Source organism: Leptodactylus fuscus, chromosome 3 (genome assembly GCF_031893055.1).
Source record: "Leptodactylus fuscus isolate aLepFus1 chromosome 3, aLepFus1.hap2, whole genome shotgun sequence".
Lineage (NCBI taxonomy): Eukaryota > Metazoa > Chordata > Amphibia > Anura > Leptodactylidae > Leptodactylus > Leptodactylus fuscus.
In genome coordinates, this window is record NC_134267.1 from 62,362,457 (window position 1) to 62,387,887 (window position 25,431).

At 40.8% G+C, this 25,431-nt stretch overlaps 1 protein-coding gene across 1 annotated transcript; it reads right to left on the reverse strand.

Moving 5' to 3' along the window:
• On the reverse strand, positions 1 to 24,658 carry SLC22A2 (solute carrier family 22 member 2). The gene is made up of 10 exons (XM_075267713.1): positions 24,251 to 24,658; positions 19,448 to 19,551; positions 17,486 to 17,640; positions 15,704 to 15,872; positions 14,271 to 14,385; positions 8,764 to 8,870; positions 8,229 to 8,443; positions 6,834 to 6,942; positions 4,033 to 4,145; positions 1 to 104 (listed from the first exon to the last, which is right to left on the reverse strand). The coding sequence occupies exons 1-10, from the start codon at positions 24,656 to 24,658 to the stop codon at positions 1 to 3; spliced, it is 1,599 nt and encodes a 532-aa protein (XP_075123814.1).
• Between the last annotated feature and the right edge of the window lie 773 nt (positions 24,659 to 25,431).

Consider the following 25,431-nt stretch of genomic DNA (forward strand, 5'->3'; position numbering starts at 1 on the left):
TCACCTATGCAAATTCTCAGCTTCTTCAATAGTTTCTGGGAGAGCACGTCCTTTAGTTTCAGGAAGCAGCAACACTAATATCCCAGAAATGATTCCTATTACAGCTACATATGAAAATAAATAAAATAAAAGTGTAAACTAAACAAAAAACTTTGGTAAAACCAATTATTTATAGAGATGAGCGAACACTGTTCGGATCAGCCGATCCGAACAGCACGCACCCATAGAAATGAATGGAAGCACCTGTGACACCGGCCGCAGGCAAAGTCAGCATCACAGGTGCTTCTATTCATTTCTATTAGTGCATGCTGTTCGATCGGCTGATCCGAACAGTGTTCGCTCATATCTAATTATTTAGTTGTCACCCTGCTCCCAATCTCAAGTGGGAAAGAAAAACTGACTTGCATAGTGTGGCAAGCAAATGCTTTTACTTGTAGGGGCACCTGTTCCAGGTACACACTAAAAGTTCTGAGGGTCTTTTAGCTTCCCACCAGCTTTTCACTCATCAGATCATACACACATGGACAAAATTGTTGGTACCCCTCGTTTAATGAAAGAAAATCCCACAATACTCACAGAAATAACTTGAATCTGACAAAAGTAATCCTACTAATATTATAAATGTGAAAGTTTGTGTGTTTGGATGTTTGTGAGTTTGGATGTTTGTTCCTCAATCACGCTAAAACGCCTGGACGGATTTGCGTGCAATTTTCCACAAACATAGTTTTCCCTCAGGATTGAGTCACAGGCTACTTTTGGTGCCACTAAACAACATGGCTTCCTAGCAGGAGACTCACAAAAGCAGGACTCCTAGCCCCAGCTATAGACTCACACACACTACCTGGCATTTCCTGCCTCAACCTGCCTGCACACTCCTTACTGTCACCTCAGGAGTAGCCCTCACTCTACTCACTCACATTTACATATAGCTTTCCACTATATAACACATCACATTGTCTGTATCACTACATACACAATACAAACATAGTTTTCCCTTAGGATTGAGTCTGTTAGAATCATATCTTCTATCTCGTATTTGTCATCCATCTTTCTCTAGCAAAGATATGTAGTCTTGTCTAAAAAGGAATTGGTTAGACTAATTAACATGGAGATGCTATGGGCTACCAGGAAATGGAATGCTAATGAATCCTTATCTAGCTGATTGACTTCAGAGTTGCACCTTTGTGTCAAGAGTGTGTAACACAGGATGTTCTATAGAAACACTGGAAGTTAGATCCAAGAAGTGACACAAAAGTCTTTGATGTGTAATTATCTTCTGAGCCTTGAGATACACATACTGTATACAGTGACTGTAGGGGGGTAGTTTCCTGTTGAAGTGTAATTAGTCAGCACTCCACATCCAATCCTGAAATGTTATAAGTCCAACCTGCTTTTGTCTGTATAAATATTGCCTCTTCTGTAACAATAAATCAGAACTCACTTGATACACTATCAGCTGCGTGTGTGTGTGTGTGTGGTTCTCCAGGCTCAATGGGTGGTAGCCCATCTAGGCCTGTTAATTAATTATTTAATTTGGAGCTCTGCAACATACTATGAGGACTCTTTAATGTCCCCAACAAGTCATAGGCTACTTTTGGTGCCACTAAACAACATGGCTTCCTAGCAGGAGACTCGCAAAAGCAGGACTCCTAGCCCCAGCTATAGACTCACACACACTGCCTGGCATTTCCTGCCTCAACCTGCCTGCACACTCCTTACTGTCTCCTCAGGAGTAGCCCTCACTCTACTCACTCACATTTACATATAGCTTTCCACTATACATACACAATACAACACATCACATTGTAATTACATGTATCTCCTATCACTGCTATATACAGTGCCTGATACATATATACTCCTGTACACAGGCTGTATATACTATATAATTACATGTATTACCTATCACTGCTATATACAGTGCCTGATACATATATACTCCTGTACACAGGCTGTATATACTATATAATTACATGTATCTCCTATCACTGCTATATACAGTACCTGATACATATATACTCCTGTACACAGGCTGTATATACTATATAATTACATGTATCTCCTATCACTGCTATATACAGTGCCTGATACATATATACTCCTGTACACAGGCTGTATATACTATATAATTACATGTATTACCTATCACTGCTATATACAGTACCTGATACATATATACTCCTGTACACAGGCTGTATATACTATATAATTACATGTATCTCCTATCACTGCTATATACAGTACCTGATACATATATACTCCTGTACACAGGCTGTATATACTATATAATTACATGTATCTCCTATCACTGCTATATACAGTACCTGATGCATATATACACCTGTACACAGACTGTATATACTATATAATTACATGTATTACCTATCACTGCTGTATACAGTGCCTGATACATATATACTCCTGTACACAGGCTGTATATACTATATATTACATGTATTACCTATCACTGCTATATACAGTGCCTGATACATATATACTCCTGTACACAGGCTGTATATACTATATAATTACATGTATCTCCTATCACTGCTATATACAGTGCCTGATACATATATACTCCGGTACACAGGCTGTATATACTATATATTACATGTATCTCCTATCACTGCTATATACAGTACCTGATACATATATACTCCTGTACACAGACTGTATATACTATATATTACATGTATCTCCTATCACTGCTATATACAGTGCCTGATACATATATACTCCTGTACACAGACTGTATATACGATATATTACATGTATCTCCTATCACTGCTATATACAGTACCTGATACATATATACTCCTGTACACAGGCTGTATAACACATCACATTGTCTGTATCACAACATACACAATATAACACATCAAATCACATTTGCTAGCCCACCAAACTTTTTAAAGCACTTTTACAGTTTCACACGTCTGTGTCCGCCCAATACTCAACTCACCGCAGACGAAGTCGCGGGTAAAAGCTAGTAATGAATAAAAATTCTATGAAAATGAACAAATGAAAGTCAGACATTGCTTTTCAGCCACGCTTCACCAGAACTTTTTTAAATATAAAACATGATAGAAATGATGGTTCCGCTGAAAATAATGTGACCAAAGGGACATGTTAGATCAAGGTGTGGTCGATAATTATCATCACAGGTGTCTACAATCTTGTAGTCCATCAGTGGGCCTGTATAAAGACCACACTCAGCATGGACCAGAACAAGTGAAGGAAAGAGTTGTCTCAGGAGTTTAGAATTTTTATGTATTATTACTTTTGTCAGATTCAAGTTATTTCTGTGACCATTGTGGTTTTTTCTTTCATTAAACAATTTTGTCCATGTGTGTAGATCATAAACTTCTGTCTATTCAGCAGAGACTATTTGCTGCTGTAGAGGAGACCTGACCCAAGGTCTTCCTTTGCTTGGCAGCCACTGAGCCTTAGAATTTGAAGAAACCAAGAAGGACCAGGTGGATAATTCCCAAGATCACTACACTTCACCCAACAATGTAATTGATTAAATCTTCTTTAGTAATGTCACATTTATTAATTAATTATTTATTGATGGACATTAATAAAGAAGATTTAATCGATTTTATCCTCCTGGTCCTTGGTTCATACTTTTACACCTCCGGCGGTACAGCTGAGCATCACCCAGGGAAGAACACCCTATTAAGCAGTTCTAATGCTGTTTCAGTAGTTGTTAATTCTTCACAACTAACAAAGGTGAGAACTCTACCTGTCTTCTAACTGTTTAACTCTACCTAACGGTACCTCACTATGTACAGCTTGGTGCTGTGTTTGTGGGCTTTTTTATTAGGATTTGAAGAGGATGGGTGATTTGGGCAGCACTAATTCCCCAGCAGCACTCACTAAATTTGCCACTTCCAGAGCAGTGGTTCTCAGCCAAGGTGTGTACCCCCTGAGACTGCTTGATACACCCCGTGTGGTACCATTGGTTGAGAACCACTGATATATACTACAACCATCCACAGTGGTAAAAGTGATGAGCGATGGTTTGCTTACCAAATACTATAAGTGGTAATTCTTTCCAAATGTTTGCCAGTCGGTACACAAGAAATGGTGTTATGGTTCCACCAAGATCACACATGGATGAGCAGACCATTACGCCAAGATTCCTAGAAATGCATTATATAGATAAGTAAGACAGAAATGTGACAATGGCCACAAAAAGGAAAAGGTCTGAAGAAAACATATGGTCATGATGCTTAGCATATTTAGCAAGCAAAGTGTTGTGACCCGCTCTTTACAGTCTCAGCCTGTTAGGGCCATGCGCGCAGTGTCTGGACAACATTCTGCAGGAGTGTGTTCACACTGGGTGCATGCTTCCTGCGATATAACACGTTGATCAAACTGCTCACAATACTGTAAGTGTTTTGTTTCTTTTGTTTTCCTCAGTTCTTTTTGATGGTTTCACGCTATCTCATGCATTTCATGCTATTCATGCTATTTCATGCAAAATTATCAGTCCGGCAAGAGTTTTCTGGACAGTGATGCCCAGATCATAACACAAAGCGTAGCAAGACTTGGATGGATACTGCTGCAGGTCATTTGCTTTACCTTTCAACGTGACCAAATTAAAATTTATGACACTAAAAGTTTAATGATATCCTGACAGGGGAGGGGGGTTCAGGTCTGACATCTGTATTATAAAGAGTAAATACAATGGGGAAGGATTTACAATACCCCAGACATCAAAGAAAATCAAAGTGTTGTGAGAAGGGCCTGCAGTCCTCCTCCTTTCATAAGCCCCATAGCAGTAGCCTACTCTGCCTCCATGTTACATATGCCATTGGGATCAGGTATTGCCAAGTAAACAATATTGACCTGATCCAACAGGATCCAGGCTTAGTTTCAATGCACATGGATTTGGTTTGTGGTAGACTGTAGATAGAATAGGATAGGATATTTATCCTAAATATGGTTTGCCTTAAGAACATAATTCTCTCTTTTTTACGTAGGTGTGAATTGTATTTATCAAGCATTTAAAGATTTTGGTGAAACAATACTTATAGATGTTTTACAGATCCATATTCTACAGACAGGCATGCATCTCTCCTTAGAATAAGTGTATCGCAGGGCAAAGGATATCAAGACCAGTTTAGTAGTCTTGATAAATCTCCCCCAATGTCTTCTTTACTTGATAGATAGATAGATAGATAGATATTCTCCAAGAAGAATATGCCTCACAGGATACACACTGTATGTGGTACATACCCATACAGACACTGTACATGATCCATTCTTGAAATCTAAAAGTGACATTTGATCCAAAGGGTTTTACTTGAAATTAGTTAAATTGATGCTTTTTCGGGAGAGTAGATCTTTGGAAAAGCTGTTGTTTTGACAGCGACCTGACATAATTATAATTGATGAATGCCTTGTCTAACAAATAATGGAAAAGGGAAAGGTGGGAAAAGCGTCAGAGCAGCTTTATGGATTACTAGGGGGTGATAATCCTTAGAAATTGAGGAATTGCTATGTACTAAGTTAGCTAGTACCAGTGGCGTAACTACTGCCATAGCAGCAGAGGCGGCTGCCACAGGGCCCGGGACATTAGGGGCCCGGTGACAGCTACTACTGCTGCTATCATTATACTCGGGGGTCTTTTCGGACCCCCAAGTATAATGATTGGCGGACCGGGAGAGGTAAGAAACATAAAAAACACTGTTACTTACCTCTCCATGATCCTCCTTCCTGACGTCCTTTCTGACATCTCTGACGTCACATGAACCCGGCCTGCGTCCCGGGTGATGTGACATCCAACATCATAGAAGAAGGACAGCAGCAGAGAAGACAGTGTAGGAGCCGGGACAGGTAAGAAACAGTAGTTTTTTATGTTTTTATTCCCCCGGGTCTCCGATTATTATACTCGGGGGTTTGAAAAGACCCCAGAGTATAATAATTGTTTATGGGTGTCCACTATGGGCTATAATACTGTGTGCAGGGGCCACTAAGGGACATAATACTGTGTGCAGGGGCCACTATGGGGGATAATACTGTGTGCAGGGGCCACTATGGGGGATAATACTGTGTGCAGGGGCCACTATGGGCCATAATACTGTGTGCAGGGGCCACTATGGGGTACAATACTGTGTGCAGGGGCCACTATGGGGGATAATACTATGAGCAGGGGCCACTATGGGGGATAATACTGTGTGCAGGGGCCACTATGGGGGATAATACTATGTGCAGGGGCCACTATGGGGGATAATACTGTGTGCAGGGGCCACTATGGGGGTTAATACTGTGTGCAGGGGCCACTATGGGGGATAATACTGTGTGCAGGGGCCACTATGGGGCATAATACTGTGTGCAGGGGCCACTATGGGGGATAATACTATGAGCAGGGGCCACTATGGGGGATAATACTGTGTGCAGGGGCCACTATGGGGCATAATAGAACACGCAGGAATGCGTAGGAGGTGGTTGATCGAGGTCTTCGTCGTCGGTCGGGGGGGGGGGCATGTCAAAAGTTCGCCACGGGGCCCCGCCATTCCTAGTTACGCCACTGGCTAGTACTAAGATAGAATGAAGGAATAGGGTGATTCAGGGCTAGAACGATCTATCTATTTGTAGACCAAGGTACAATAATTGCTCTTTTTTTACCAATAAATAAATAAATTTACTAGCTACATTTATTGCAATGTTAAATGTGTTAGGCCTCCTGCACATGATCCAGAATTGTGGATCAAATGTACGTTCATGTGAAGGAGGCCTTAGAGGGAATCAGAGATGTAATTTATTTATAACCTATTTACATTTGATCTATCAGGATTTTACATGTTTAAATCTTAAGTCCACACCTGATAAAAGTTGGATACAACTCAGCATTGACCAAACAAATCATTTCATAAGAAAGTGTAATGCCCATTCTGCTCACACAACCCAGTGCTATATGGAGCCCAGGGAATCCTACAAAGACAAAAACAAGAGAGATTTTATTCATCTCCGAGTATGCTTCAAAATGTTCAAACCCCATCCTGATTATTCTGTTTAAAGAAGTTAAGTTTTTATAAATCAAAATATAGATCAAAGACTCCTACATCTCCCAAAATGTTATAAATATAGATTACAACTCATCCAGCAACAAGTAACATCTAAAATAGCTTCATAGATGGAAATAAAAAAAAAAGTCATGAGTGCCAAATTTTTGTTTTAGGCTGAGGTCCCACGTTGCGGAAACTCAGCTTTTTTATGTTGCAGATTTTGCAACGTAAATACATTGAAAAGCAATAGGGAAAAAAGCCTCCCACTGATTTCAATGGGGAGCGCACGTATGCCAGCTCCCATTCAAGTCAATGGGAGCTGCTTTTTACGTGCTCATTCTGAACGTGTTTTTACGATCAGAAGGAGCTTAGCGTAACTCCGTTTGAAGGCTCCCTTAAATAGTTTTTTTTCCACATGTAGTTAAACATACTCAATAGCAATAGTTGAATAGCATTTTTTTCCACATTTTAGTCCACAATTTTTTTTTACTGTTTCACAATACAATGTATGGAATATGAAATGGTGCTGCTGAAAAAGACAACTTGTTATGCCGAATACAAACTCCTTTTTGAAAAAAATTGAAAATGTTGCAATGGAAAGGGGGCTAAAGAGTAGAGATGAGCAAGTAGTACTCGATCGAGTAGGCATTCGATCAAATACTACGGTATTCGAAATACTCGTACTCAATCGAATACCACTCGCTGTTCGAATGTAAAAGTTCGATGCAGAACCAGCATTGATTGGCCGAATGCTATACAGTCAGCCAATCAACGCTGATTCTTCTCCTACCTTTAGAAGTTTTCTCCGTGCAGCTTCCCCGCGGCGTCTTCTGGCTTTTTATTCACTCTGCCAGGCATCGGGCCTGGGCAGAGCCAACTGCGCATGTCCCTTGTAGTGCGGGCATGCGCAGTCGGCTCTGCCCATGCCCGATGCCTGGCAGAGTGAATTCAGAGCCGGAAGACGCTGCGGGGACGCTGCAAGGAGAAGACTTCTTGGAGGATCCAGCCGACCCTCACTCGTGGACTTGGTAAGTATAATTTGATCGAACGTTGCCTACCCCTGAAACGAGCATTTTCCCCGCCATAGACTTTAATAGGGTTCGATATTCGATTCGAGTAGTCGAATATTGAGGGGCTACTCGAAACAAATATCGAACCTCGAACATTTTACTGTTCGCTCATATCTAGTAAAGAGGCAATAGTTTGATTTACCTTCAGGAATAAACGCAGTAATTAGACATGCCAGCCCCGTTATTATACACGCCACTGACCATGGGTACCTCCGTCCAATACGATCCACTGTAACAATTATTATTATAGCTGCAGGAAATTCAACCAGAGCAGAGATGAAAAAGTCGAAGTAAATGTTACTGCTAGTACTTCCCATGTGCATGATCAGTCCCTGGTAAATAACAGCACATGAAAACCTGAAGACATAGAAAACAGAGTTTAACTTCACTACACCACACAGTCAAAAGGATTATCCAGGACTTTGTCACATTGCGAAAATGCAGCATTTTACATTACCTGCAAAGTAGATGGGATTCTAAGACTAGTGTAGAAAAGTAAATTATGTTGCCGTAATTCGTGACATACAGACACAGTATAGCTCACTGTACTACCCCGTTCCTGTAACACATTCACTTCTGTGGGAGTTACGGAAACAGAGTAATTCAGTGAGCTATGAAAACAAAAAACACAGATAATGATATTTTGTGATAACCACAGGACTACATTAGCTTCTTACCAGATGTACATAAGAATAAATGTGTATTTTCTTATCCGAGGTGTTCTGACAAGGTCTGCAAAAGATGGAACCATCTTATCACCTATTTCTTCTTTTTCCGTCAGATTCTGAACATAAAGCATTAGTAAGTAAGTGGGTGCTGAGTATTGTTTTCATACAACTAATACAAGCCGTACTCCTTTACCATAAGTTATGAAAACTTCTGACCTAGCCCATCCATATCATATATGCTCGGTCATTCATTTGAATGGCCAGCATGTAATAATATGTTACTCTTGTACTGACCCTTTATCCGCAGCACTAAAGCGCTGCGGGAAGAACCGCTGTGTGAACACATTGCGGTTCTTTCCGCAGCGCTTTTAAGAGAAAGTTCACAGAGTTTTCCTCTGCGGACTTTCTCTTAACATAATATCTATGGGAAAGCTGCTGGCGTTTCCGTAGATATAATTGACATGCTGCAATTTGCAAAGCCGCAACAGCTTTTCAAATTGCAGCGTGTCCATGCTGCGATCTTTTCTGCAAAGTGGGGATGGGATGCGCATGAATCTCATCCACTTTGGCTGCACTGTACAACGCTGCAATTTTTCTCGCAGCGTCTCTCCTGCGGGCAAATTGCGGCGTTTACGTCCCGTGGGGCCCCGGCCTAAGCAATGGGATGCTTTTTTTTCCACGCGGAAAATTTGGTGCCATAAACAGCGCTATTTTGCTCCGTGTGAAAGGACCCTAAGTAGGCTGTAGCTGCTCCAGTTTTGTTTTGTTTGTTTTTTGCTATTGTGTCAGTGGGTGTTTGGTGAACATTTTTGTAATATACTTTATTAACCTAACTTTCTTTTAACCTTTATGTGACAGACATTTTTCATTTTTGTGTTTTTGTTTTTTACTCCCTGTATTCCAAAAGCCATAACTTTCTCATTTTTCTGTTTACATAGTCAAAACTACAAAGTTTTGTCATTTTTATTGATACCATATTGAGGAATATATGATACCATAAAGTGGCAAAAAACATAGATTTGTCTTCAAAGTAGTGAAAATACTTTTATATTTTAATAATCTAAACATTTTTAAAAGTGAAAGTACCAAATATTTAAAAAAAATTTTTACATGTAAATCTCCAGGTATTGATTCCCACACCTACCATAGTACTGATCCCCTCTCCAACTGCACTTCAGACTGAACATTCTCATCTTTTGAACCTGTTACAGCTACTTTCTTCATCTTGCCCTACAACCTGCAGTAGTGACCCCTTCCCCTCACACCTTCTCCAATCTCTGTCGCCTGCTGTTACGACTTACCTTACTAAAATATTTAACCTCTCTCTCTCTTCTGGAATTTTCCCATCCTCCTTCAAGCATGCTGTTATAACCCTGCTATTGAAAAAAATCCTCCCTTGACCCGTCCTTTGCTGCTAACTATCGACCCGTCTCTAACCTCCCCTTCATCTCTAAAATCTTGGAACGCCTGGTCTATTCTCGTTTAATCCGCTATCTCTCTGCTAACTCTCTGCTTGCCCCGTTACAATCTGGTTTCAGCACTTTGCACTCTACTGAAACGGCCCTCACAAAAGTCTCCAATGATCTCCTGACGGCTAAATCCAATGGTGACTTCTCTCTTCTCATTCTTCGGGATCTCTCACATTTGACATTGTTGACCATCAACTTCTCCTCACTATGCTCCGCTCAGTTGGCCTCAAGGACACAGCGCTCTTCTGGCTCTCCTCTTATCTCTCAGACTGCACTTTCAGTGTATCATTTGCGGGCTCTGTTTCTTCCCCTTGCTGTTGTGGTTCCTCAGGGCTCGGGCCTAGGCCCCCTGCTCTTCTCTCTCTACACAGCCCCCATTAGAAAAATCATCACCAGATTTGGCTTCAGGTACTATCTTTAGGCTGATGACACCAAATTATACACATCTTCCTGTGACATCACCCCTGCACTAATACAAAACACCAGTAATTGTCTTTCTGCTGTCTCAAATATCATGTCTTCACTCTATCTGAAACTGAATCTCTCAAAGACTGAACTACTACTGTTTCCACCATCTAATACATCTGTCCCTGTTATATCCATTGCAGTCTCAGGCCTTAGTATAACTCCTAGGCAGCAGGCCCGCTGCCTCAGGGTTGTGTTTGGCTCAGACCTTTCCTTCACCTCCCATATTGAATCACTCACATGCTCATGTCATCTCCACCTCAAAAACATCTCCAGGATACGTCCTTTCCTTACCAGAGATACACTAAAGGCACTTATTGTCGCTCTGATTCATTCTCGCCTTGACTACTGTAACTCCCTTCTAATTGATCTTCCCCTCACTAAACTCTTCCCTCTACAATCTATTCTGAATGCAGCGGTCAGGCTCATCTATCAGTCTAGATGCTACAGCGATGCCTCCAGTCCGTGCCAGTCACTACATTGGCTGCCTTATCATTACAGAATACAATATAAACTTACCACCCTCATCCACAAGGCTCTCCATAATGCTGCACCTAACTACATTTCCTCCCTCATCTCTGTCTACCGCCCAACCCGTGGTCTTGGTTCACTCAATGACCTAAGACTTCAATCCTCTAGTATCAGAAAATCCCATGCTCGAACACGAGACTTTTCCCGAGTTGCACCACTTCTCTGGAATATTCTTTCCCGGACAATCAGATTAACCCCCAAATTCTACAGTTTTAAGTGCAAACTAAAGATACATCTTTTCAGACAGGCCTATCACAATTCCTAATGTAAACCCTTCCATACCGTAATTAGAATCCCTAAAATTAACCCTTCTCTGTTCCAGCTCCCACATTACCCCACAGGACATGATGCCATTTGAGGCTAACTTTATATGTCCAGACACCATCTGCACGAGTGGTGACTGCTCATACAGTTTTATGTTTGTGTAATGACTGTAAACTCTATTGCAAAATTGTCTGACCATTGTATAAGCAATGCTACCTCCAATGCTGACCCTGCTACCTCTTGTGTCATCTCCTCTACCTCATAGATTTTTTTTTTTGTAGATTGTGAGCCCCACATAGAGCTCACAAAGTACATTTTTTTTCCTATCAGTATTTCTTTTTTTGGAATATGGGATGTAAATTCATGCAAACACGGGGAGAACATACAAACTCCTTGCAGATGGTTTTTTTGCCCTTGGCGGGATTTGAACACCAGGACTCCAGCGCTGCAAGGCTGAAGTGCTAACCACTGAGCCACCGTGTGGCCCCTCTACCTCATAGATTGTGAGCTCTTGCGAGCAGGGCCCTCAGTCCCATTGTGTGAATTGACTATTTCTTTGTAATGTATATTTTTGTCTGTACTCGAACCCTACAAATTGTACAGTGCTGCGGAATATGTTGTTGCTATATAAATAAATTATTATTATATTATTATTATTATTATTATTATTATTATTATTATTATTATTATTATATGTAAAATAGGGTAAAATAGGTGAATTTAATTTTTTATTATTTTAGTTTCTTTATATTTTTAAAACTTTTTTTTGCTTGGAAAGGTGTGTTGCATTTCTTGGCAGGTATATCGTACCTACATGTGGTACCTGCCAAGTGTTATGACATATTCCCAGAATATGTCATATCTCTCTGAAATGAATGCATGTCATTAGCCCACCCAGGAACCAGTGGGAGGTTCCAAGATGTGTGCTGGTTGGGAGTCATTTTAAAAAGCGATGAGATACATGAATTCAGATATTGGAGATACAGGTCACCTCTACATTTGTCCAATTAATTCCTGCTGTGCTTCCAGCTAGCCTTATAAACATGTCTGTCATGTTTTTTCCTTTTTATTTTACATTGTTGGCATATGCAGTATATGTCTTTTTTACTACTTCTGTTTTGTTAAGCACTGCTCTTTAATGTGTATATGAAATTTAAAATGTAATAAGGTTATTCTTGGCAATAAAGGTCTCCACAATTCAGAAAAGAGTAAATATTGATTAGCCTTGTGAGTTGGAAGGGATTGTGGAAACAAAGTTCCCCCATATCCTTTATGGTCAAATACAGGATCACATAAGCATTGTGGTGAGTACGGTGTACAGATATCCAGCAGAATTGAGATACAGTGAGTTGGATATATCCCATAGACCTACATTGATAGTATAACTTCATGTTCATATGTGGGCAACAGAGGAGCAGACTGAAGGTCATTGCTTTAGTGTGCGTATAACTTCATGGTAAAGCTGTTAGTAAGTTATTCACTAACATTATATTACACACAGGTTTCCTTTCAAATGGACTGACAACATAATTTTTACTGGACTGCTTCTTTAATGTTGTGGTTATCATAAAAATTGCTTATATTGAAGAATTAGTTGGGTCTGGTTATAATTATTAAAACGAGCAAGATTTGCATGATTCCTACATCAAGGGGTTATACACTTTAATTGCACAGTATATATCATATGCTTAAAATAAACTCTTAGGGTGCATTCACACTGAGTATACGCTGACTGATTCTGAACGTTAAAACACATTCAGAATCAGCGCGTACAATGCAGATCCCATTCATTTCAATGGGAGCTGGCAAACGAGCGCTCCCCATTGAAATGAATGGGCTGCTTTTTTTCCCTATTGGTTTCAATGTGATATGCGCATATCATATTGAAACCAATAGGGAAAAAAGCAGCCCATTCATTTCAATGGAGAGCGCTCGTTTGCCGACTCCCATTGAAATGAATGGGATCTGCTTTGTACGCGCTGATTCTGAACGTGTTTTAACGTTCAGAATCAGTCAGCGTATCCTCAGTGTGAATGCAACCTTAGGCTGAGGCCTCACATTGTGAAAATGCAGTTTTTAATCTTGTGGATTTCACTGCAGTTTTTTGATCCAAAACCAAGAATGGCTACAAAAGGAATTTAATTTATGTAGAAAGTATTTATACTTCTACCTCCTGCTCAATCCACTCCTGGCTTTGGCTCAAAAGCCTGCAGTCAAACCTTTGTGTTTCCGCAAAGTGGGGCCTCTGCCTTAAAGGGATTTTTCAAACCAAACCTGTCTAGTGAGGGGAATTGTGTAAAATAACAATAACAGTATAGTTATCTGTTTACTCCCCAAAAATGTGATATTACTTCTGAAGCCCTATATGCAGGGGGTCTAGCCTCTTTGGTGCTTAAGGCGAGCCATAGAAAGGCAACCTCCCAAAAAGAAAAGAAAAAAAAAAGCTGTATGATGCCCCCCCCCCCCCTCCATTGGCAGATCAAAAAAATCCCCCTATTTGACTCCCACATGGAATATGACGCCTTTCTTTGGCTCCCACTTAGTATAAGGCCCCCATTTTTGGCCTTCCCACAGTATGACTCGCTCGCAGCTTTGACAGGGTTTCCAAAACATGTTCAGCTAAAGACTGCTTTCAGACGACTGTGCTGCAATTCTCTTGCTATTAATTAATTGTGATAACAATGAAGATGAGAAATAATGTTCCAGGATGGATAAATATGTCATTCAATAAAGTGGCAGCTTAAAAGATGTTATTTCCTTTAATAGCAGAATACATGCGCTACTTACTTGTAGAGCATCTGGAACTGCCTTCTTATTTTTCTTGGCGATTTGCCTGATAATTGCATCAGCTTCTTTTTTACGATTTTGGGAGATTAACCATCGAGGAGATTCTGGAACACACCTTAAAAAGAGAAAAGAGTTCTATCTAGGTATAAATTGAGACCTAATAATATACCACTATCTGCTACTATACCAAGGCACTGCTTCCTAAACAACCTCAGCAAACACAAGGATACAATACAGAACCATTGTTATGCGCTCTGTATTGCAAATCCATGCTACACAAACCTGTAGTATGGCCATTTACTGTACATAGCCTGAAATGTACTATTAATAATATTGCAATATAACCATGTACAATACTTATATAGAAATATACATTTCAAAATGTTGTCTATGAATTTTGGTTATATGTATTGTGAGAAGGTGAAAGGCAAAGTGCAGGAATCATGCAATATCAGCCCCAGATTCCTGATTTATGTGTGGTCCAGGGCAAGTCTGGAGTAGGCTTCAGCCCCTGATGTGGGTCATAGGCATGTTACTAGCCCATAAAAGTTTACTGAGCCTGCACTTCAAGGCAGATCCTAGGAGGAGAGGAAGTGGCGGGGTCTGTCCTGACACTGAGAGCCTTGTGTATGGTACAGTGGGGTTTTTTGGTTGATTTTGTGTGGCTGATAGTAAGCCACAGATAGTATTTTCTGTTTAGTTAGTGCTCAGACGAGCAGGATTTTGGTTTGACATTACTTTGCCTGAAGTTAAGGTTGTATTTATTTTGCTGTTTTTTCTTAAAGAAACTGCTTTGCTGCAAGATTTGTGTCCCTGTCTCTGGTTGGGTCCGCACCACTGCTTCTACCAAGCTACCTTCCCCACAGTATACAGAACCCTTTGCTTCAGTGTGTTTCTGTGGAATATTCTGGAGATCTTGAAATGTTCTGTGAGAAGCTAAATACATATAAAATATATATTGAATATACCTGTATCTTTTGTATATATTTACAGTGAAGCAAATCAGCTTGCAAATATTTTATCTGTATGCCATAAGGATACTATTAGGAAATTGATTTTCTATACAAGTATATGTGATTCACAAATCAAAGAGTTAACAACTCTAATAAAAGGGATGTATGGGATATGAAATCAGCAGATCAGTACATATCAGACAACTGGCTGATTTGCCCATCTATAATATTAGCAGATCACAATATTTTCCAAGGAAGTTAAGGTGGATTGACATGTGGCAGATTTGTTGCAGATATTTCTATGACTATCCCACTGAAACCCCAATTGGATTAATGGAGATGATTCTTAGTCGCAGAAATATTTGCCCCTAATCTGCCATGTATGAATATAGCCATGGAAAGAAAGAATGGAAAATACACATAACTATAACTTGCTACCAGAAATAATGGCATCCTATGAACTACAGTATAGTAATTTACCAGTAGTATGTTAAAAACACAAAGTTGGGCAAAGTGACGGCCAGTTGCAGCCATCTCCAGTTAGGAATGCCGTAAGCCACTCCTGCAAGTGCTAGAAGTCCAACAGTGAATGCCACTTGATATACAATTCCTACCGTTCTTCTGTGGTCCAAGCCAACAAATTCTGCAACTAAAAAGAATGTATAAAATATATTACTAACAGTATGGAGCCATTGTGTGGAAGTGATCTACAGATGGCAATTATTGTTACAGCAGTAGAAAGTACTTAACGGTTCTAATGTTCTCTTGTATCAAGTTTGGATTTAGTTTAGTATGGTGTGGATAATTTACACATATACGGCCACATAGACCCCTTAAAGCATACCGCCTATTATAAACAACTTTTCATAAATGAACAGTACAGGTGAAAATAAGATACTTTGTAATATATCTTATTAAGGATATTTGTTTGTCACCACTCATTAAGCTGTTCGCCTGATCCTTAATTTCACTCTGAATGATTTCTTTACATTATATCCGTCTCCGTAATCAGCCTCACAAATAAAACTCTATGGTAAGAGGAGGAGGGAGTGGGATTCTTTTGAGATCTAATCAATTGATTTATTGCTTCATTTTGTGCCTTTATAGCCTCTTATATACAAGACAGCAGGGTTAAAAAGCAAGGAATAGCAGAATGTAACAGCAGCAATTATTTGAGTGTATTTTCCAATCTCCCCTTCCCCGTCCAGATTAATATAGAAAAAGTAACTGCCTGAAAAATGTAAAAGAAAATAATCTATTTTTAATAAGATATATTACAGTTTCATATTTTTAATTGTACTATTCATTTATGAAAAGTTGTTTATAACTGGTGGCAGGCTCAGACTGGCCCACTGGGCTACCACTGGGGGCATGAATGGCAGACTAAGCAATTGTCTAAGGCCCCCATCCCCAAAGAGGCCACTAGGATCTGAAGCCTGATGACTCCAGATCCCAGAGACATGCCTGGCCACATCAATAACAGAAAGGGGCCCAGCATCACGTGTCATAGGACCCCTTTCAAATAGAAGCCTGCCCAGGGGAGGTCTGTAAAAATAACAAACAATTTTACTCCCCTCTAATGGATGCCCAGCAATCAGGCATCATCTTTTGGCCTGTAGCTCATGTCATGTATTCCAGATGACACTGCTGAGGTCTGTGACATCTGAAACGTGTGACATCCACTGCAGACCTGAAGAAGAAGCCAGCAGACACAGAGAGCAAAGTGAAAATGCCCAGGAGAAGTAAAGCAAGGTGAGTATCTGTTTGTTATTTTCATTCACCTTCCCTGGGTCTCCAATTATTATAATCTAGGGTCTGAATAGACTCCAGAGCATAATGATAGCACTAAAACAAACAGGCAAAACAAATTTTGAGGGATTCGCCTGAAGTGGCTTGAGGCTCTGGGGAGCATATTATGTTGTGTGGGGCCACTGTGGAGCATTATACTAAGTTGGATGCTTTGGTAAGCATATTATATTATGTGGGGCCACTGTGGAACATTATACTAAGTTGGATGCTTTGGAGAGTATATTATATTGTGTGGTGCCACTGTGGAACATTATTATAGAGGGGCCCTCCGGGGAGCGATACTGTGTCTGTATACAAAGCTACAAAGAAGCCTAGTTTTTTTACTCTAGGATCTAATTACAGATGTTTTGCAAGAACTGTGTCTCATAAAAAAGCGTCTTGTATAGGTGAAACAAAGAAAGTCACATTCAGTCCTGCAATTCCAATTTAGTTGATTTCAATGTTTCAACTTACCTAGAACATATGCAGACAGCCAAGTGCCTTTGCTAACTAACCCCTGAATGAAGCGAAATGTAACTAGCCATGGATATGTTGGAGCAAAAGCCACAAGAACCCCGAACACTGCAGTTATTAAGAGTGACGTTAACAGACATGGCTTACGACCAAATCTAGAAAATAAAAAATAACATATATTTTATTCAGAGAACAAAATAATGTCCTATAAATTAAAGTGTAATTTGCTTTCTAATATTGATGGTCTATCCTATGTGAGACCTGCAGGAGTCAGACAGTTGGGACCCCCTCACAGCAACTGTTCCACTATAGCATGACTCCCGGTAATGTTTATATACATTGTCATTCCTAAAGCCACACTTAGTATGGTAAGTACAGCTCTCAACATGTAAACATTACTGGGAGCCTTGCTGTCCCCACTGAGCTGATTCTCAAGATAGGCCATCAATGTAAGGCTGGGTTAACAGCTGCACAAGGTCTCCATTCGGCGCAGATCTGTCTAAAATCGCTGGATGAAAAAGTTCCTGAAAGCCAGATTGTTTTATATATGGCAATTTCAGTTGAAAAGAAGACACAATGGCCACTCGAAGTACCCCATTGGAGTCTCTCAGCCACTGTTGGTGTCACCCAGTACTGATGTGAACTAAGTGTTAGAAAGTGGATAACCCCTTTACCCACTTCAGTACCGGGCCAATTTGTGTTCCAGGACCAGACACATTTTCGGGTTTTTTTGTATGTGCGGTTTTGAGGGCTGTAACATTTTTCCCGTATGTCTCAGTCAACTAATTTTTGCGTCTTTTTTCGGGGACAGGTAGCGCTTTATTTTTATGTTGTTTTTATTTTCGAATGTGTTTTAATTTTTTTTATATCCGGGGAAATATAAACATAATAAGAGGGAAATTGGGTCTGGTTTTCAATTTATTATTATTTGTTTTTATTTAATAACACAAAGTGTCACTGAAAAACTTTATAAAATAGTTTTTCCTCTCCGTTACGGTAATTTTTATTTTGTATGGTGTCGTCAGAGGTGGGGCTATAACCTTTAATAACGGCGTTTTATTAGTGTATTATTATTATTATTATTATTATTTTATTTACATTTTTTTTAAACTTTTTTATTATATTTTTATTTTATTTTTTTTTCAGATTGTGTCCCCATAAGGTCAAAAGAGACCTTTGGGGACATCTGATCACTTTTTTTTTTACAGAGGCTGATTTCCCCTGCAATTGAGGCTGGTACATTTAGCCTCAGTTGCAGGAGGAATACAGCCTCCTGCAGGCTGTAAACGCAGTATACAGAGCTGATCTGGGTCCTGTAGGACCCAGCAGCTCTTGCAAGATGCTGCTCCCAGCGGATCACGTGACCGCTGGGTCAGAGGGCAGCCGCATCATGGTGGCGCCCATAGCCGTATATACTGTACAGCGCTCATTGAGCTCTGTATACACAGCAATTCAGATGGAAGGGAAGGGAATAAACCTTCCCTGCCATCTCTCTGGGAGCCGGCTGAAGTTACAGCCGGCTCCCAGCTTCAGTAGCTGCACGATCTCCGTGCATTTACTGTTTTGTGACTGGACGTACCGGTACATTCTGTCAGAACTAGGCAACCACTTCCCAGACATATAAAGTCTATGTGCTGTCCGGAAGTAGTTAAGCAAAATAATCGTTTCCATGTGTCATACCAAGTTTATAAAATATTACAGATTTGCTTAAAAATACAGTGTAGTTAAGAATTTCAAGTGTTTAACAATTAAATGTAAAGTTATAGCAGAGTTAACCTGAACTTCTTCAACTGGCTAAATAGCTGCAGCATGATAAGTTATCACAAAAGACAACATAAAATCTTTTTCCATTGACTTTTCATTGGCTTTTGTTGTCTACTTTGATTATAAAACACTCTGCAGCAGTTTAACACAGAAGTTTGGGTTAACTTTGCTACATCTGTATTATAAACCCCACAGTACCTGTCTGAAATATATCCAATAAACATAGAACCAAGAAAGAATCCAAGGTTCACAAATGACTGAAACAGGTCCAGCTTCCAAGCATCATCACATACAAGGTTAAACTAAAAGAAAAGAAGTGCTTGTTAGCGTTATCTGAATTCCCTTCATGTATGTACATTCATACCAAGTGTCTGCAATACCTATAGTCAGGGTGATCGCACACTGAGGGCGCACAATGTGCTGAGCCATAACTTGTTTTATCTTCCATACCATGTGTCCATTGGCCAATGTGGGCAGGCAGGCCTTCGCCTATAGGTTGCTGCCCTTGTGGCTGCTAAATGAACCAAAACCCTAATGATAATAATTTACAAAGCCTTAACTACTTCAAGAAGAACAGAAAACCTTTTAGTTGTCCCCAGGAAAATGTGTCGCCCAGCGTCCTACTATGACTGGTAAGCGGGGGGCAAGAAAGAGACCCACATTATTACTATTAGATTTGGATTAGGGTTATGCAGAGTCTGGGTATTGTGCAATATTTGAACACAGTGAAATACTTAGTTGGCAAAATCGCAGCTTAATTTTGATGTAAATTGATCTTTTATTATTTTTCATTGCTGTTATATAACCACCTCGCTCATTCGCCCTATCCAGAATGATGTCAGCATAGCTTCCCTCGCCTGCATGTGAGTCTCTGAAGTATGAAACGTGTTGTACTGCACATTGACACTTGGTTCCATTGTGAACCAGCTGAAATCAAAGTCCTTCTCGTTTGGGTGTAGATAAGATGAGATGCGCATGCGCAGCCTCTGTAAATCACACCCTGATGCACTCTGGCCTCATTTGCATACTAATAAAAAAAATGGATTTCATGAAAATAATTTTTGATTCTGCCAACAAAGTATAGCAGAATTGGCTGTGTGGCAGTGTTACAGGTTTAAGGAGTTTATACCTGCTGACAGACTCTCTTTAATTAATGCAAAGACCGGCTAAGTCTAGTTACATCTATAGGAGACAGGTTTCCTTTAAAAGATTACCTATCATTATAAAATGATCTATTGTTTAAATCAAGTTTTCCTTTCAAACATGCTTATTATATTTAATGGTGTTTTATTTCATGATTTTACAATAACTTTAGTGGGAGTACTCAATTGGGGGGACAGTGGCCACCAGCTGTCCAGACCCCAGCTGTCCTGACATGAGCTAGAAGAAACATTAAAGGGGTATTCCCACGTCGCATACTCACCAGTCTTCACTGCTGTAAAATCTTCTCTCTTCCCGGTTTCTTGTGCATTTGGTGGGTCGGGGTTTCACATGTAACCTGCTGTTTAGCTCCGGCCCCCCAATTAGCATGTTCTTTTCCCCTCACCACATAGCGTGATCCTATAGGGCGGCTGAAGGGCCTGTGATGTCATCAAAGGTCCTCAAACAACACTAAATGCACAATATTGGACTATGAAGTACAGGCAGGAGCAACTCCATTCTGTGTTACATACAGAGACTGCCTGTCTCTGCCATAATGAACACAATTGAATTAGCTAGCCTGATAACTGGGAGAACAGAAGACGTTCAGAAATGAAAGCAGCTCCTCTCCCCTATCTGATAGCACGGAGCTAGGTCATGTGGTGCAGACACAGGAATAGCTAGAAACATAGGCTCACTCCCTGCACTTAGCCCCTCCTCCCTCCCCCCTGAGAGCAGCAGATACATCACTTGACTTTTGAGCAGATAAGTCAAGGGCTGTGTCAACAATGAATTGAATAAAGTAAGATAGTGGACAAACAAAACAGTTTTGCTGAAGCAGTGTATTTAGGAAAAGTCTTACATTCACATTAACAAGCAGTATAGATAAGATCCTTGTGATGGGACAACCCCTTTAATCTCCCACCTGCTGTTCCGCAAGCCCTGATACTTTACACTTTCAGCAGCTAGGATCAGTAGTCATTCTTGCTGCCTTCACATGAGCATGCTCTTATGCAGGCAGCAGGAACAGCTGACAATCTCTGCTGCTGCTAGTGTAAGTTCTCAGGACTCAGATGAATGCTGCTGCTAAGATCAATTGTTTGTGGGGGCACTAATGGGGAATTTTACTACATGTATAGAGAGGGGCACTAAGGAGCGTACTGTGAAGAGGCACACATGCTTCATTATAATGTGGAGTCCATTGATGCGTTATTATACTGTGTAGGGGGCACTAATATCCCATTAATGCTTCTTAATGCCTTGCACAAAGTATAATGCCCCCTCAAATCTTAGTTACCCCTCACAAACACGTTATTGCCCCCACAAATAATCTTTAATGCCCCCAACACAGTGTAATGCTTCTTAACGCTCTCCCACTTGGTTTAATATCACATTAGTGCTCCCACACATTTCAATGACCCATCTATCAAAGTTAACGGAACCCACTTACCCCTGTTCCACAGGCCCGATGCCTTGGGGTAACCCTGGTCTCTGACCTATCCTTCAAGTCACATATTCAAACCCTCAACACCTCCTGTCGCCTCCAGCTCAAGAACATCCACCGAATCCGCTCCTTCCTCACCCCGGAAACTACCAAGATGCTCGTCCAGGCCCTCATAATCTCCCGCTTAGACTACTGCAACACCCATCTCCATGGACTCCCAGCTAACACTCTCACCCCCTCCAGTCCACCTTAAACTGTGCTTCTCGCTTAATCCACCTCACCCCCCGATCCTCATTGGCTGCTCCCCTCTGCCAGTCCCTCCACTGGCTACCCATAGCCCAGCGAATTGAGTTCAAGCTACTAACGCTAACATACAAAGCCATCCACAACCTGGCCCCTCCATATATCTCTGAACTAATCTCCCGCTACCTGCCCACACGTAACCTCAGATCCTCCAATGACCTCCTACTTCGCTCTGCTCTCATCCGCTCCTCACACAACCACCTCCAAGATTTCTCCCGTGCATCCTCCATACTCTGGAACTCCTTACCAAGACACATAAGACTGACCCCCACAATCACAGGCTTCAAGAAGGCCCTGAAGACTCACCTATTCAGGAAGGCCTACAACCTCCAATAACACTATCACCGCACCCCCATCTGTATTGTCTCCCCCTCACCTTCTGTCTCTACCCCCCCTTCCTTCATAGATTGTAAGCCCTCGCGGGCAGGGCCCTCTACCCCACTGTGCCAGTCGGTCATTGCTAGTATTATATCTACCTATATATTTTGTGTACTGTAGGTAACCCCCAAATGTAAAGCACCATGGAATTAATGGTGCTATATAAATAAACAATAATAATAATTAGTGCCCCCCACAGTATAATGCTCCTTAGTACCCCTCACTAGTTAGTGACATTGATCCTTCTACTCCATTTAACCTGAGCTAAATCTTGCGGGGAAAATGTCTTATCATCCGAAAGAAGGACCTTTTAAAAATAAGTTGAAATACCCCTTTAATTCTTCAATGTCATTCTGCCTATGGATAAGACATATCTATCTATCTATCTATCTATCATCTATCTATCTTTTTTTTTTAATAAATTATTTATTTATAAACAAACAAGAAGCAGGTGTTATGGTCAGCAGGGTTTATTAAAAAAATAAACAAATAAAACCCTACGGAGCCCTCTGGGCCATTACTGCAACCAACCTGGTGTGAATACAGACTAACAGTTCCTGTCACTGCCAGCTAAATTAAATGACCAGGTGTGCTCTGTTGCAACTCACAGAGCTCTGTGCAGTAAAAGCAGCCGCACAAATAAACAAGCTGGCTAGCCTGCACTCCAGGACTAGCCAGAGACCAAAGTAAACCCTGTGTGCAGTTCCACCCAACCACCCAGGCAACTACTGCCAAGCCCACTCCCAGTCACCCTGTCTGGGAATTACTGCTAGCTGACCCTACAGAGTTTTACCACAAACACACGCATACAGGGCAGCATGCTGCCTGACAAACAGTGGCATTGCTATCTCTGGGGTCTTTTGCTAACTAGGGCAATGTTTACAGGCTGGAACCCAAACACACACAACACACATCAATTCAGGTTTTTGAATGAGATCATAGAGCGCCGGGCGTCCAGACCAGCCCCCTTATATAGGCAAGGGGCGGTCACCAGCAAATAGCCCAGCTGCCTAATCCGAGCGTCCATTGGTCGATACACATGTCCATCAAAGCCTCGACCACACCCGGCTGTTGCAAGGCAGGTTAACCCCTGCAACCCTGGACTGTGCATAGGAACAGGCGGCGACGCCCATGTCATGGCCGAAGTTACTGCACAATCCTAACACATATACATACAAACAGAAGACACAGTGAGTTAGGGATTGAATACACCAGCCCATGTAATGGATCATCCACTGCACTGCAGGACTCCGGAAGGAGGAGGGAGCTGTCAGCCTGCACGGACACTTGTAAAGATCAAAGGTAAGTAAGTGGTGGGGGAGACAAAGTGAGGTAAGTCAGCACCCAGCAGCCAAGTGGACCTCCTCAGGAACTTGGGGCCCCAGCACTTGAAGGGTTTGCTGGGTGCTGAGGCCGGCCCTGCAGGTCTGGTACATAACCAAGCACCACCTAATATATTATGCCTTCCCCATTTTTCTATATTCTTTCTTTTATCTTCTCCCTGTTGTATCTATCTTTGCATCTCTGTATGGTCCTCCAATGATCACAGAATGTATTCATTCAAGTATGGGCTATATCTTGTATGGTGAAACTTAAATGTTCACTTCATAGCAAGCCTATGTGCTAAATTCACGTTTAGAAACAAAGAATTAAAAGAAAGTGTATTTTCATTCACTAGACTGCAGAAAAAGTATGAAGGTACAAAAATCTAGGCAATATATTGCAAAACGACCTACCTCTGTCACAATGGATGACCCAGTAGTGTCATAAACCCAACCATTTGTACACCTGATCAGAGTGACATTGCTATAGCCAGGTATTGTAAGATTCCTTAATGGATCAATGCAGCTCATAGAGGTCCTATTCCAATCAATATCATATTGAAGACATTGACTGGTCTGAGTGGAGTCATCCAGCAGTGGAACAGTATAGTTCAATTCCTCTTCGAGGCTCCAACCACATTTGGTACTCAGCTCTTCAACCGCATGATTGCTGCATCTGAAACCGGGCACAAAGCCGAGAAACACAATGCCTACGTATATTGGGGTGAACACCGCAGAAATTAAGCACATGATAAAGAACATCTGCCTCTGGAATAAGCCAAATTGACCAATATCTTCTAGAATATCATCAAAAGACGTCATGGTTTCAGTGTATCACAGGATGTCTGTAGAAGAAGGGGCATCCAGTCTGTAAACTGAAGTCGAAGTGTCTAAACTAATCTCTCTAAGCCTGTTGTAAGAAAGTGAAACAAAGACAAGTTATCTATCACCCTGCCTTTTACGCTTTTTTGTATTTCATGCTTTACTAGCTTAACCAGCTCCGAGATGTCTGGCAAGTTAAAGTATTTTAGCATTTATAAGTCACTAACTGAAGAATTTATCCAAGTCACATTATTAAAAAAAAAAAAAAAAACCTCTTACCAAAGCAGGACTCAGTAAGTATTCTTTTTTTTTAGACTTCTAATTCTATCAAGCTAACTTTTCTTTGACCAGATATGTTGAGTAGTAGTGAACCCTTTTCCCTATATATTACATGAGACAACATCTGGAATACTATGTCCTGTACAAAAAGACATCAGGCTATAAATATGGTGGAGGTCAAAGGCATAAAACACATCAGGAGAGGCTGAAAAAAAAAAACGGTAAACCTAGAAATAGGGTTCAGGAGTAAAGTACTTTAAAAAAAAAAAAAAAAAAAAATTACAAGGGGGGTGGCGTGGATGAGAAGTAATGTCAGGAAATTTCAGAACTTCCAGCAGATGTGGTTGGGAAATCTAAAGTAAGTGAATTTAAGCATGACTAAGATAACACGTCTATCCTAAGATAAATGGTAATAATAGAAGGGCTGACACTGGACTCCCACTGTTACACTGTGCCAAACAAGACCAACATGCTCTATTGTATTAGAGTCTGGG

Excerpts from the sequence above, each read along its gene's own strand:
- SLC22A2 (XM_075267713.1), bottom strand. The coding sequence starts at position 24,658 with ATGACGTCTTTTGATGATATTCTAGAAGATATTGGTCAATTTGGCTTA. Across the intron at positions 8,871-14,270 it reads CAGTTCCAGATGCTCTACAA|AATCTGACGGAAAAAGAAGA; the intron begins GTAAGTAGCGCA and ends CTTTATGTTCAG. Across the intron at positions 6,943-8,228 it reads TACTGCGTTTATTCCTGAAG|GATTCCCTGGGCTCCATATA; the intron begins GTAAATCAAACT and ends TTGTCTTTGTAG.